Genomic DNA, 13,952 nt, shown 5'->3' on the forward strand with positions numbered 1-13,952 from the left:
GAGCCCTGTTTACACAGAAGAGGACCCAATGACTGTGACTAAGGCCTCCCTGGGGCCTCCTCCTCAAGGCCCTACACTCATATCCGTCTCAGCCCAGCCTGGTGTCAGACTGTCTTCTGCTCACCGCAGCTCCTCCTGCCACCCTAGGGCTGAGGCTCGTTCGGAAGATTCCGTTTGGATCCTTATATTCTGCGTGGCCCAGGGAATGTCCTGCTCACAGATGTGTGTGCAGTGTCTCCAGGCTCCTCACTGCTGATTCAAATGAGAAATCAATAGACTCTTGAAGAGAAATAGGTCCTCTCCTTGAACATGTGTACACCCTGAATACTTGTGTTTCTTCATATGTGTTACAAATCCATGAATATAAAACACTTATTTCTAGATAAAATACAATTTTATTGATAGTAATTTTCAAGATAATAATACAATTTTAATAGCATTTGCTGTGTAATCTCAAGCTTGAAAGGAAATCATCTTCAGTAAGTTTTATTCCTTTAACCAGCAACAGGATTATAGTGTTCAGGGGGATTTGGAACTAGTTTATGCCAATCATATGTTGTCAGAATATGTAACTAGCATGTCCAGTATTAGTTGGGAAATATTTTAGAGCATTTAAAAACTGGGATCTATTTGAAGTACTCATTTTCTACCAGGGAAGAATCTGCCTGCAATGCAGGAGACCCTGTTTTGATTCCTGGGTTGGGAAAACCCCCTGGAGAAGGGATAGGCTACCCACTCCAGTATTCTTGGGCTTCCCTGGTGCTCAGACAGTCAAAATGATGCCCAGTGAGGCAATGATGCCATCCAACCATCTGTCAACTCCTTGTCCTCCTGCCCTCAATCTTTCCCAGCATCAGGTTCTTTTCCAATGAGCTGGCTCTTTGCATCAGTTGGCCAAGGTACTAGAGCTTAAACTTCATCACCAATCCTTCCAATGAATACTCAGCATTGATTTCCTTTAGGATTGACTGGATTGATTTCTTTGCTGTCCAAGGGACTCTTAGTAGTCTTCTCCAGCACCACAGTTCAAAAGCATGAATTCTTCGGCACTCAGCTTTCTTTATGATCCAACTTTCATATTCGTGCATCATATTGCACTTTGATTTAAGAATGCTGAGTTTCCCCCTCTATGTGCTGATTTTTCTTCTTGTTTCAATATTTGTTTAAAGACCCTGGGTTTGTTCTTTTTCATGTTAATTGTGATATTAAAAAACATACAGGAAAAACAGGCAAATATGTTAAGTATACAACACATGAAGGCTTATATATATCAGTATCTGGATAAAATATCAAATACGTCATACGCTACAGATGCCTGACTCTTGCACTGTGAAAACCACTAACTACTCCAACCAAGAACATGGGCATTCTGAAAGTTAGGGGAGATGATGTCTACTTTCAGGGAAACCTGAGGTCCTGGTAGTCTAGGACAGAAGCAGGAGCTGAGATGCAGGGAGCAGAGAAAAGGCATGAGTATGATTCAAAGCTAGGAAATTCTAGAACAGATTTAGTTGGACAAACTTAGAAGCTGTGACTACATTAAGTTCAAATTTCATGATGGTATTCTGTCTCTAATATGAGGATATTTTCCGATTTTAAAAGAATATACATCAGGATGATTAAGATTTTCCAGACTAGGATTTTCTGCCAGAGAGACTGAGGGAAAGATAGTTTTCTCAGAACCACTGAGAAAGTCACTCCCTGGGGCCCCAACACTGTTTATGAGCAAGTGTCTGAGTCTGGCAGGTAGGGTGGGGGGCCCCCACCATCAGTGTGGGGAAAGTCTGTGCTCCAGGGGACTGGAGAGCAGGTCACAGTTAGTGATGCTGAGAGCTGAGCGAGAGTCAGCATGGAGGCGTCTGTGAGCATCTCAGCCAGCAGTCCAGACCGTGGGGAGCTCATGACAGGGACTCCTGGGCTCTGGACCTGAGGGTGTTCCCACCTCCTTCCAGGGCCCCCCACCATTTCCTCCTCCCCCAGTTTGTTCTCCACTGAGAGGAGCAGCTGCTCTGACCCCAGTTCCCTGGGGGAAGCAGCTGCTCAGCTGAGCACAAGGGCTGAGCCTATGAGGGAGGGGTATGTTCAGGGCCATGACATGTGAGGGTCCCAGTGAGGCTTCTGGGCACAGAAGTCACGTGCAGGGACCCCACCCTGGAGAGTGTGAGTGTGAATCTGTCCCAGACCCACAGTCACTGAGCCAGGCTGGGACCCCAGGAGCCTGGGGAACCCCTGTGATCAGTGGTTGAGGAGAGTGTATGGTTTGTGCCGGAAGCATGGCGGGCAGCTGTGTCCATTACTCTGGGTGAGACGAGAGGACCTTCAGGAGATGGAGACGCTCCCTCCATGGCCACAGGCCAGAGGGAGGAGATGGAGTCAGCTCAGCAGCCTCACGGGAAACTGGGGAAGAAAGGCACTTAGTGTGAGTGCAAACGCGGAACCGTAGTGATGAAGGAAAATAAAATGATGTTGCTTCTTCAGGTATTTTTTTTTTTAATATAAATGTAGTTCTGTGTATAAATTTTCTCTAGTTTTAAGTACCTATAATCTAAGCAATGACTAAAATATCCTTCAGTCAGTCAGTCAGTTCAGTTGCTCAGTCCTTAGGATGTAGATAAACCTAAGGACATGGGCATGATGTAATTATAACCTGGTATGATGTCAATATTTTGCAGAGTATATACTGCTGACTAGACCCCAAACAACAAAGCACTGGAAGAAGCTCAATCAAGTCTCTTGTTAATGTAGGGACTTAATTCTTCTTGATTATTTTTAAAAGTTTCTGGTTTCATGAAAATATTCTACATCCTGTCACATATGTGGTAAGCATATAATAAGTAATTCCCATCATAGCTACACATCCTCTGGCTCTGTCTTGATGTCCATTATATTCCACCTGTGTTCGTTGCCTTTTCTGAAACTATTTTTCCCTCTTGATAAAGTATGCCTCCGTGTTTTCATAAAAGTGAGGCTGTGATGTATACACTTAATGTTTATGTAGATTAACATGCATATTTACCCTAAAAATGTTAGAGATGATTTTAGACGCTGGAGTGATTTATGTCAATCAGAAATGATTTACTTTTGAATCTGGCAAAATGCTAGGTGTTGATCACTTTCATCCAATTAGGGAACATGACTTGGAGGCTGGTCCTCAGCCTGGTGATTCCTTGCTGTTCCTGGTTCATCTCCTCTCCCAGGTGTGGCCCTTCCCCCATTCTACCTGAAGGCTTTGTTCTAACCAGGATCCAACCTTCTCTGGTGCCCGTGGAGCCATATTTTTATCTCTGACCACAGATATTACTGAAAGCTGTGCTTGGCTATGAGGTCTCCACCATGTCTTTTTTTCCCTTAAAAATGTTTAGCTCTGACGATTCCTTTGTGAGATAGAAAATGTGTTAAGTGTCATTAAAGAGGAATAGGGCTCACCTCCCTCGGCTTCACTACCTCTCAACTTTTCAAGTACCTCCTCTCTTTGCCCTCCCTGTACATGAGATAGAAATTAATTATTAAGAATTTTCTTGAGTCTCCAGACAGTCCCCATACCTCTATAATTTGAGAGAAAGATTATCACTTACATAAGGAAATTCCAGGTGGAGTAAGATGGGCACTAGCTGGAGCAGGCTGGGTTGAAGGAGGTGGAAGTTTGGGCTTTTAATAGGGTTGTGGAGGGACTTGGTAAAGGCACTTGTGTGGACTTGGGTTTATGAGTTTTGAGTATGCCTGGTTGTTGGACAGATTTAGGGCAAAGTGGATGCAGGAGAACAGGCTGCGAGGTATCACTGATCCTATATTAACAATGAAGTCAGACTTCTTGTTACCCGGAGCCCCTCTGATGTCTACATAAAGACTCAGCTTGCCATTGCCAATGCAAGAGATCAGGTTCAATCCCTAAGTCAGGAAGATCCTCTCAAGCAGAGAATGGCAAATTTCTCAGGTTCTTGCCTTGGAAATCCCACGGACAGAGCCTGTTGGGCTGAAGCCCATGGTGTCAGAGTTGAACACAACCGAGCAACTAAACACAACAAATAAATATATCCCTTTTCTCCGACATTTATACACTCCTTGTTCGGTTATAGAAAATACGATACTCCACCATTTAACAAAGTTGGAGTTACCAAAGCTAAAGAGAATCTAAGGAATAATTTGATATAAAGACACTGTGCAAAAGACCGTATCTCTCTAAGTACAGGATGAAGCAAATTGACAATGGCAACAAGTATTTACTGAGTGAAAACCTGGAGAATTCCATGGACAGAGGACCCAGAAGGCTACAGTCCATGGGATTGCAAAGCCACGACTGAGCGACTCACACTGCCGCTCACTTTTCATTTTCACTTACAAACTTTACCAGCCATATGATAACTATTTTGTATGTATTCATTTATTTAATTCTTATAACAAGTGTTAGCATTTTTATTGCTAAAGAAAATAAAATCTTTTATTTTCCTTCATTACTGATCAATAAACCAAGGGAAAAGGGCTTTACTGATGACATTAGTGGTAAAGAACCCTCCTGCCAATGGGGAGATATGAGAGATGCGGGCTTGATCCCTGGGTTGAGAAGATCCCCTGGAGAAGGAAATGGCAACTTACTCCAGTATTCTTGCCTGGCAAGTCCCATGGACAGAGGAGCATGGCAGTCTCCAGTCCATGGTATCACTAAGAATTAGACACAAATGAAGTGACTTATCATGCATGCAAACGAAGGGAAAAAAGGTTAAATAAATCTCCAAATATATACAACTGTTAAATACAAGTCAAATTCTGAACAAGAATGCAAGGTTGCATCCCTTTTGTCTCAGATGGGAGTAAATACCATTGTTATGTTTCTTTCCCTGAGCTTCCCTCCATATCACCCCATTGAGACAGCAGTGACCTGGGTGAGAAGAAATACCTGAGCTTTCCCTCAGTTCCCCTTTCACAGAACTGGCTGCTATAGGACACAGGACCCCTCCAGTGCCTGCTGCTTCTGCCAGGACAAGGCTGTGCAGCTCATGGGACCTCAACATGTGGTGCCTGAAGAAGAGCTAAGACACTCATGATCCAGAGCCCTCACTGCAAACTCTTCCCCTGAGATTGCCACCTGATACACAGACTCAGAACATCCGCTGTCAGTTGCCCAGAGAAGCTGCACTTTGAGCAGCTGAGCCACCCAGGCAGGCAGGTTTGTGTTCAGGGCTGTATCACTGTGGGAGGAACATGTGTAGCTTGACAACAGTAATAGACTCCAGCATCCTCAGCCTGCACACTGCTGATTGTCAGTGTGAAATCTGTCTCTGACCCACTGCCAGTGAACCTGTCTGGGACCCCAGTGTAACGGTTGGAAACCTGATAGATCAGACCCTGTGGTGATTGGCCTGGTTTATGTTGAAACCAATACAAATAGGTTTTTCCATCACTATATTTCAGACTCTGAGTAGACTTGCAGGAGATGGAGACTGTCTCTCCAGGGGTGAAAGACAGGGTGAGGGGAGTCTGGGTCAGCACAACATCCCCACTGGATCCTAAAAGAAATGACAGAAAATGTTCAAGTTACATACAAATATTAGAGCTCTAATTATCATTTCCAATTTCTTATTTATGATAGCTAAAACACTACTTTATTTTACTCTCATTATCAATACTTTTCATCCATACAACAAAAATGTACAGTCACGATAATGACCCTGACATCCGTGAAGCGTAAAGAAGCTGCTCAACATCCCCTGCATCATCCCCACTTCCTCTGTCACAGTCCTGACCAGAGTACAGGCCCCCATCCTCCTCTCATCCCCGCTCTGTTCTTACCTGGGACCCAGAGCAGGAGGAGCCCCAGGAGCTGAGCAGGGAACCTCATGTCCAGAAGTTTGAACTGAGGAGTCCTGATAAGTCAGAGCAGGGTCAGAGCTGAGCTTTTATCTTAGACTTGCAAGGGAAGATCCTCCCTGGGGAACAACATGCAAATCTCCTGGTGGGGGCCGCGGAGTAGACAGAGCCAGAGGGAGAGTGGGAGGGGTCAAACACAAGCAAAATGAAATAAAGCTCTTGTGTGTTTAGATGAATACCATTGGCTAAACTTTACACTTCTTGGAACAGTGGGAAGAAGAATCTCACTGAGAAAGTGCAGATTGACTGTCAGGACACAGTGTACGTGACCTGGGGCTCTAAGAAAGCACTGAAGACCCTGACATGCAGACAAGTGTGTCCAGGGTCAATAGTCAGAAGGGGACCACCATCTTGCTTTTCTTCCCAGATGATCTAGATAACAGAACAGCTAGTACTGACCTTTAGAAATTTCTCCAAACAACAGTGTGGAGGTTAGCTGGCTCAAGATCTTTCCAATGACTGCAAGTCTCAAGTTACCTGTTTAAGAATGTTGAAATCGGGTGTTAGAACTGGTCTTTTCCTGGCACCTAGTGAATTAAATTTCAAAGACACTTAAGTCAAAAGAAATTGACAGGGGAAAAATCATATAGCTCATGCAGAAAGTTGATAGTTCAGTTCAAGATAAGGAAAAATGTGTAAGAATTTTATGTAAAAGGAAATATCAAATGAAATATCAATAACCCAGTTGCTTCAACCTAGTGTTCTTGCCTGGAGAATCCCAGGGACAGGGGAGCCTGGTGGGCTGCCGTCTATGGGGTCGCACAGAGTCGGACATGACTGCGGTGACTTAGCAGCAACAGTAGCAGTGCATATGCTACCGTAATTCTATCTGAGTCTGTCTTTGTCTCTGTTTCTGTCTCTCTCTGTCTTTCTGTCTGTCTCTCGATATATCTATATGTATATATGTTGCTGTTTTTCTTTAGTTGCTGAGATGTATCAAACTCTTTGCAACACCGAGGACTGCAGGCCACCCACCAGGCTCCTCTGTCCGTGGGATTTCGCATGCAAGAATCCTGGAGTGGGATGCCATTTCCTTTCTCAGGGGATCCACCCAACCAGGGAGCCACACATATGTATGTATGTATGTATATATATACTCATGTATATATATATAGTCAAAGAATTTCTTGAGGAAAAAGTTCACTTGAGATGATGGGACAACATGAAAAATGTATGACTGTGTTTTCTTTTTTCCCAGTGGTGCTTCAAGAGAACTCGTCCTCTGTTAACTCTTTCTCATCAAGTAGAACGAGTTTCCACAGGATTTCCTGGTTCTTGTCAGTTCTGTGTGAAAAACTAAGGCTCTCACTGCCTATATGTTGGAAGCCACAGTCATGAGCCTGCATTTCAAAAGGAGATGGTGTTTGTGAGAAGAGCAATGCCTGGATTCTTTATTTGAATGTCTCAGGGTGGCCTGTGTCTATCATTGTCACCTTTCTGGGCTTTTATTTAAGTCCGGTTCCTATGGAATCAGGCCCCAGGCCACCAGTGCTCAGGGAATCAGTCTATCACACCAGCTTTTATTAAAGAGGGAAACTACAGGACTATTCTCATGGGTCAGCCTGATGCAGGTCATGATGGATTGAACGGTTCCTGAAAAATAATGACAATGTCAAATTCCTTTTGTCCTGAAAACAGAATCTTGGAAATTATAAAAGCAGACTTTGCTTTCTTAGACTTTGGGCAATGTAAATCCAAAATCAGACTAAACTAATCAAGACAAATGAACTAATACAATATACTGAAGATTCCATAATAATATTTGGTCTTTATATTCTCTGGGAAATACTCAAGAATAAAAATTTGAAAAACGTTGAAAAGATAACTGAGCAAAAATGATGTTTGCCTTTCAACTCTGAACTTTATGGTATTAATCTCATTCACTCCAAGAAAGCCATGGTGTAGAGGTAGATAAAGAATTTTACATGTTCCATAGTTCACCAAAGTGTAACTCATGCTTTTATTTATTTATACTTCTTTAAGTTTTTGCTTTCTTTGATCTTGTCTTTTTCCAAAAAAAAAATTATCCTGGGTTTTCTTCCTGCTTTCTGAAGCTACCAAGAGATATAGGGGTTTCTAGCAGGTGGCAGGCTGCTGTTCTGAAACCTCCAGCGCTCTAATTAATGATGCAGTGAACCAAGTCAAAAGACAAGCATCTGAATGAAAAGCAAACAAATACAAAACAAAGTGAAGAAGCTATTAGAAATATTAATGCTAGTTTTATATGAATCCTTTAGCATCTATTAAAGTAAGAGTTGCTTTTATTTACTATTACTGGCTGAATTCTGTTCTTCAATAGTTATAGTGATGTTTTAGACTCCAGGACCTCTGAACATGACATTATTTAGAAAATAGCCAGTACTGATATAATGTGGTGATCATGATGTCATACTGTGCTGTGGTGGGCCTTTAATATAAGTGGCCTTCTAAGGAGAGGAGAAAGGACACAAAGACGGAGATCCAGAGAAGAGACCATGTGAAGACAGACGCAGTGACTGGACTTATGGTGCCAATGGTTAAGGAAACCCTGGGGCTCAGGAAAGGGGAAAAGGTGAGGAGTGCTTTCACCTCAGAGGGCAGCTGATCTAGCCTGGACAACACCTGGTTTCATTCCTCAGGTCTTCAGGCCTGACAGAATACCTTTCTCTTGTTTTAGCCCATCAATCTCTAGTACTTTCTTACAGAAGTCTTAAGAAACAAATAAATTCAGTCCTGAGAAGGGAAACATAAATTGTGGGGAAAAGAATTAAAGTGAGAATTCTGTGGTATTTTCTTTTATGACAAATCAAGTTTTCAGAAGCTCGTTTTACAAAATATTCTTTAAGATGGATGAATTTCAGAGAGAATTTTTCTCTTTTGTGAACTTACTAGAAAACTTTTAAAGATCTCTATGAATGCTTGTCTTATCTCAGAGTCAACTATCCTAAGATCTACAGAAAATGTAAAACTCTCTTAAAAATTGATTCTCTGTCAGGAAAAAAGTCTTTAAAATATTCCTCTCCTACTTTAGACAGAAAGTATAAGATTTCTCATTCTAAAAAACACTCTCTGCTTCCTGTATGTTAGCAAACCAGGATGAGGCCTGTACGCAAAACTGAATAGCAGCCCACACTAGTCACATAACACCGCCCAGCAATAAGGAAAGTTTTTCAGGGTTGAATGTGTAACCTGCATGAATTCCTGGTGAGGGGCAGGCCTCTGTGAGTCTCCAACCTTGACCAGAGTCAACTGAATGAGGAAGGCCTTAGGCAGGCAGCTTCACTGTACTTTTATCTCTGTTGTCAGATGCTATTAGTTTCAGTTCCTTAAAACTAGAAGCCAGTGTATGATATGCATGACTTGGAGACTGTCCTGTTGGTGTTTGAGCTGGTTTCCTGCTGTTATTTTTCCGTGGAATGAAGATTGTGACTGTGACAGCCTCTGTGCAGGGTTTTCTGCAGACCTGGCCACCCTCTCAGACAAACCCATGCTGCGATGGGTAAGGTTAGAGACACACAGAGGCCTGTTCGCCTCCTGGATCCAAACCCGGATCCCTTATGTGAACAGGTGAGAGATTGTCATTGAGGAAGAGTTGAGAGCGGTCTACCCGGCAGAGGGCACTCCCTGCCGCCGGTGGGCTGGGCTAGATCCTGCACCCAAAGGCATCTGTGATGTCCAGGGAGCTGGTTGCCTTTCAAACTTGAAAGCACATTTGTCACCCACAGTCCATGGAAAAGCATTTTAGATTCTAGGAAGCAAAGAAAAGTCTATGTGAATGTATTTATCCTCTGACTTGTATAAGCTTTCTCAAAACACAGGTGAAGCAGGTTTGATGCCATGCCTGTCTATTTTGCTTCATTAAGTCCTTCCTTTCCATGGTCATGATAGAATCAGTATCTAAATGTTTGACTCATTTTTGTTTGCTTTCTCTTAAAATAAGTAAAAAAATTCCGTAGATCTACACAACTGATCAATAGGATGAGTGAGGAAATCGTGTAGCTGGAGATGGAGCCTTTGTCTATAAATGTTACACTATGTGCTGTATCCCATTCACCCATAGACAAACTGGACAAAGTACGACAATAATTCCATTGCATTGCCCACCCGAGCATTCTCTGCCATATAAGCTCTTCATGTCCTCTGTGATCTTCACTCAAAATTCACCCTTGTACTCAAAATATATTCTCCTAAAAAGGCACAGATTCTCTGAATGTTTAATATTTTTCCACTGTCTACATGTGTTTTTTTTCTTTGACCTCTAAGAACGTCTAGTTCACTTGAGAAATGGGGAGTGGAGAACACTGGAAGATTTTAGGCATAAATCACAGATTCTAGCCCCTTAAGTTTGAGTTGAAGCTGCCTTTGAATGAGAATTTTTATGGTATCCCAAGATTGCAAGGGAAATAATTTTCTCCAATTTTTCATCCAGATAAGCAGGTGTACCTGTACAAAAGGAAACTATAAGCTTAGAATTCTCAAACTTAATGCTTTTTTTAAAAACCTATTCACGATTTCAGGAGTTTACAAATCCTTATATAGAAGGGATATGCAAGACATTGTGGGGAAAAAAAATCAAGTTAAACCACTTATACTGATATCTAAAATCAACTAAATTCTCTGGAGCCATTTCTTTTCATCTCCCATTAACTCAAATGATAGGTTCTGAACAGGAAAGACACAAGGGATGAATAAAATATTTTGTGGCCATTCCTCATCTTAAAACAAAAACACATTGCCTTCATGGGTAAGTGAGAGTGGTTCTTCTCTGCCTTAAGGAAGTACTGGGCTCATAGGAGTGAACTTCGTGTTTACCTAGTCACTTGGGCCAAGACCAGGACTGAAGTCCAAGCGCTCTCTGAAGCATCAGCTCACCCCATCTTTTGGTGCTTTCAGAAATTTGCATGTTGGCTTCTCTTTAAAACAGTTACCAGACCAAAGAGAGAATAAGCATCAGACATTAAAAATAAATACATATGTTGAATATTAAATAGTACAATATTTGGACTCCCTGGAGGAGATATGAAGGTATAAGATTAAGGAAGAACTATAGTCTATGATAAATTGCTGGAAACGTCCTGTGAAGATGTTACTCACATTCCATACCCTTGTCCTAGTCAATCAGAAACATCATGATTCCACAGATTGTCTCTCTGTTCCGGTATCCTCTCAGCCTATGTGATTTACAAAACCAGTTATCAGAATGTATAGAAATCTATTATTCCAGGTAACTGCACCAAAATAATTTATTATTTTATAAGGAGGACAACTTGTTTATTCTATTATAAAAATACACCAAATAATTGCTGGTCACATTCAACCTAAACATGCAAAACCTCTTTGTTTGAAACAGACAATAATGTTTCAAGATTCAGTCAAATCATTGTCTTGGTATAAACAAAACTTCTGGGCTTCCCTGGTGGCTCAGTCAGGAAAGAAACCAGCTGCAGTGCAGGAGATTCAGGATCGATCCCTGGGTCAGTAAGATTGCAGAGGAAGGCATGGTAACCCACTCCAGTTTTCTTGCCTGATGAGTCCCATGCATAGGGGAGTCTGGTGGGCTGCAGTCCATAGGGTCACAAGAGGTGGACATGACGGAAGTGACCGAGCACTCATGCACAAGCTAAACTGCTAGTGTTGGTCACTACAGTTCTAGCGTTGGGAGTTCATGACACTTAGAACATAGAGAAAAAAGAGAGAATGAGAAGCAGGTGAGAAAATATGTCTATGTTAAAGAATTGCAGAAATAAAAGAAACAGATATAGAGAGAGCACAATAGAAGGAGAGAGGAGGCATAAAGTGAATTTCCAGCCTTGCAGCATCAAAATATTCAAGGTGATAGGTAAATAAAGAGAAACTTAGGAACAAAACATGCAATGTGTATTAGAAAATGGACTCGACTGCCTCCTGGTGTGCTTTTGACACAAGGCCCAGGTGACAGCAGATTCACCCAAAGATAGTTCCAACTAAAACCCTCCTCCCACCTGGAGCACCTGTTCAGAAATTGTGTCAAAACAAAGTTGCCTGCAACGAATTGGGAATTTTTTCGGCCTGCTTGTGATTTTCTGGTTGTTGTGTAGTTGATGATCTCCCTTCGTTGTCCAGACTATATTTCTGGACAAGAACACTTAATACCAAATTGCACAAAAAATTTTCCCCGAATGGTAAGAGAGCTCTCATGGGTCCCATAAATAAGACTGGGATGTGCATCACTTTCCAGGGTGTTGAGTGTGTCTTTTTCTGAAAGGAATTGTCTGACAGCCTCTATGACTTCTGGACACTACACAGTCCACATGTAGGAGGGCTGGTCTGGCTCATGGACGAGGTGACGTTGAATCTGCCAGATTTCAGAGGGCTGTGCAGTAGGTTCAGCCTGCGGTGCGAGCAGCCCTGCCTCCGGGCCAGTGCAGACACAGAGAGCTGCTCAAAGACATCAGCCCTCTGGACATAAGCGACACTCAGAGATCAGCCTGCTGAGCAACAGGAAACACATCAGGGAACCTAGTGGATGCTCCAGAGGGGACATGGCAGCCCTTGCCTGGAGGGACTGTGGAGTGTGAGCTCCCTTAGTCAGAAGGAAGGAAGAGGCTGTGGGAGGCTGTCCTAGTGATGCCCTGACCTCTGTTTACAAAGAAGAGGACTCAGTGCCTGTGACCATGATGCTCATGGTCTCTCTCTTGAGGCTCCAAGGCCATTTCCACTAGAGCCCATCCTGGTGTCAGCTCATCCTCTGGGCACTGCAGCTGTTCCTGCCACCATGAGAAGCTGAGTCTCCATGGTAAGTTTGTGTTTGGATCTTTATACACCGTTCAGGGTCCAGTGAGTTTCCTGCTCAGAGAACAACATGCAGCATCTCCAGGCTCCTCACTGATGATGGTAGCAAGAAGTCAACTGAATTGGTATAAAACTGTTCCTACTGGAATATGTTTAGAAATATCTGCTGAAGTCCAGCGGTTCTCTGCATGTGTTACAAATTCTGTATATATACTGTTGTTTAATATTTCTATTATAATGAGGAATCCAGTTTTAATGGCACTTGCTATGAAATCCATTATCTGTAAAGGAATGACCTCTAATAAGTTTTATGCTCTTAACCAGAAACAGTTTTATGTAGTCCAGGTGGAATTTGACATTATTTAATGCAATCCATGCCATGTCACAAAATGTGACTAGCATACCTGTGATAAGCTCAGAAGTATTTTTAGAGCATTTCTAACAATGGGATCTATTTCAAGTATTCACATTCTATACATCTATCACTAGAAACAGGAGTCACATGCACTTTTAGGAAATGAACATTCATGGAAACCCAAAGTATTTTTTATTATTTGAATTTTTGTTTTTTTGGCAATATACTAGAAAGTTTATATGCTCCAAAAGTGATCCTGATAAAAATATGACATAAATCTCCATGCTGCTGCTGCTACTAAGTCGCTTCAGTCGTGTCTGACTCTGCAACCCCATAGACGGCAGCCCACCAGGCTTCTCTGTCCCTGGGATTCTCCAGGCAAGAATACCAGAGTAGATTGCCATTTCCTTCTCCAATGCATGAAAGTTAAAAGTGAAAGTGAAGTCACTCAGTCATGTTCAACTCTTCACGATCCCATGGACTGTAGCCTACCAGGCTCCTCCACCCATGGGGTTTTCCAGGCAAGAGTACAGGAGTGGGGTGCCATTTCCTTCTTCAAAATCTCCATGAACGTTGGACAATTTGGAAATCTAGCCACTGAAAAAGCTACCAATAAAGAAAATGTAAAGTGGAAAATTCATGTTTGTATATTATCAGGGGAAAATGGAAAGCATAAGAATTAGATGACTTGAAATAACAAAGGAAAAAACATTCCTTTCTTGTTGAGCCAATATTTACCCAACATTTTGCTCTCATATTGTTTTCCAATATTTCATGTGGACAGAAGCTCTGACTTGGGTCAAGTGCAGCAACCCAGCTGGAAACCATAAATCCACCTGAGGTTTGAGGCCTCATAAGGTAACTTCCATGAGAGAGGAGAGTCCTGAAATCTGAGTCAGCACGCAGACTAGGGATGCTGGGTCAGAAAATAGAAACCTCCTACTTATTCAGACTGTTTCTTTTTCTCTACTCAAGGCTGCTG

The 13,952-nt window shown here is 42.4% G+C and overlaps 1 gene segment (V, D, J or C); it reads right to left on the minus strand.

The window, feature by feature from the left end:
- Nucleotides 1–5,172: 5,172 nt before the first annotated feature.
- Nucleotides 5,173–5,882, minus strand: LOC122703114. The segment is given in 2 exon segments: nt 5,173–5,504; nt 5,788–5,882. Coding segments are annotated over 2 exon segments (381 nt in total).
- Nucleotides 5,883–13,952: the final 8,070 nt, after the last annotated feature.

The sequence above is a fragment of the Cervus elaphus genome, chromosome 11 (genome assembly GCF_910594005.1).
Source record: "Cervus elaphus chromosome 11, mCerEla1.1, whole genome shotgun sequence".
Taxonomy (NCBI): domain Eukaryota; kingdom Metazoa; phylum Chordata; class Mammalia; order Artiodactyla; family Cervidae; genus Cervus; species Cervus elaphus.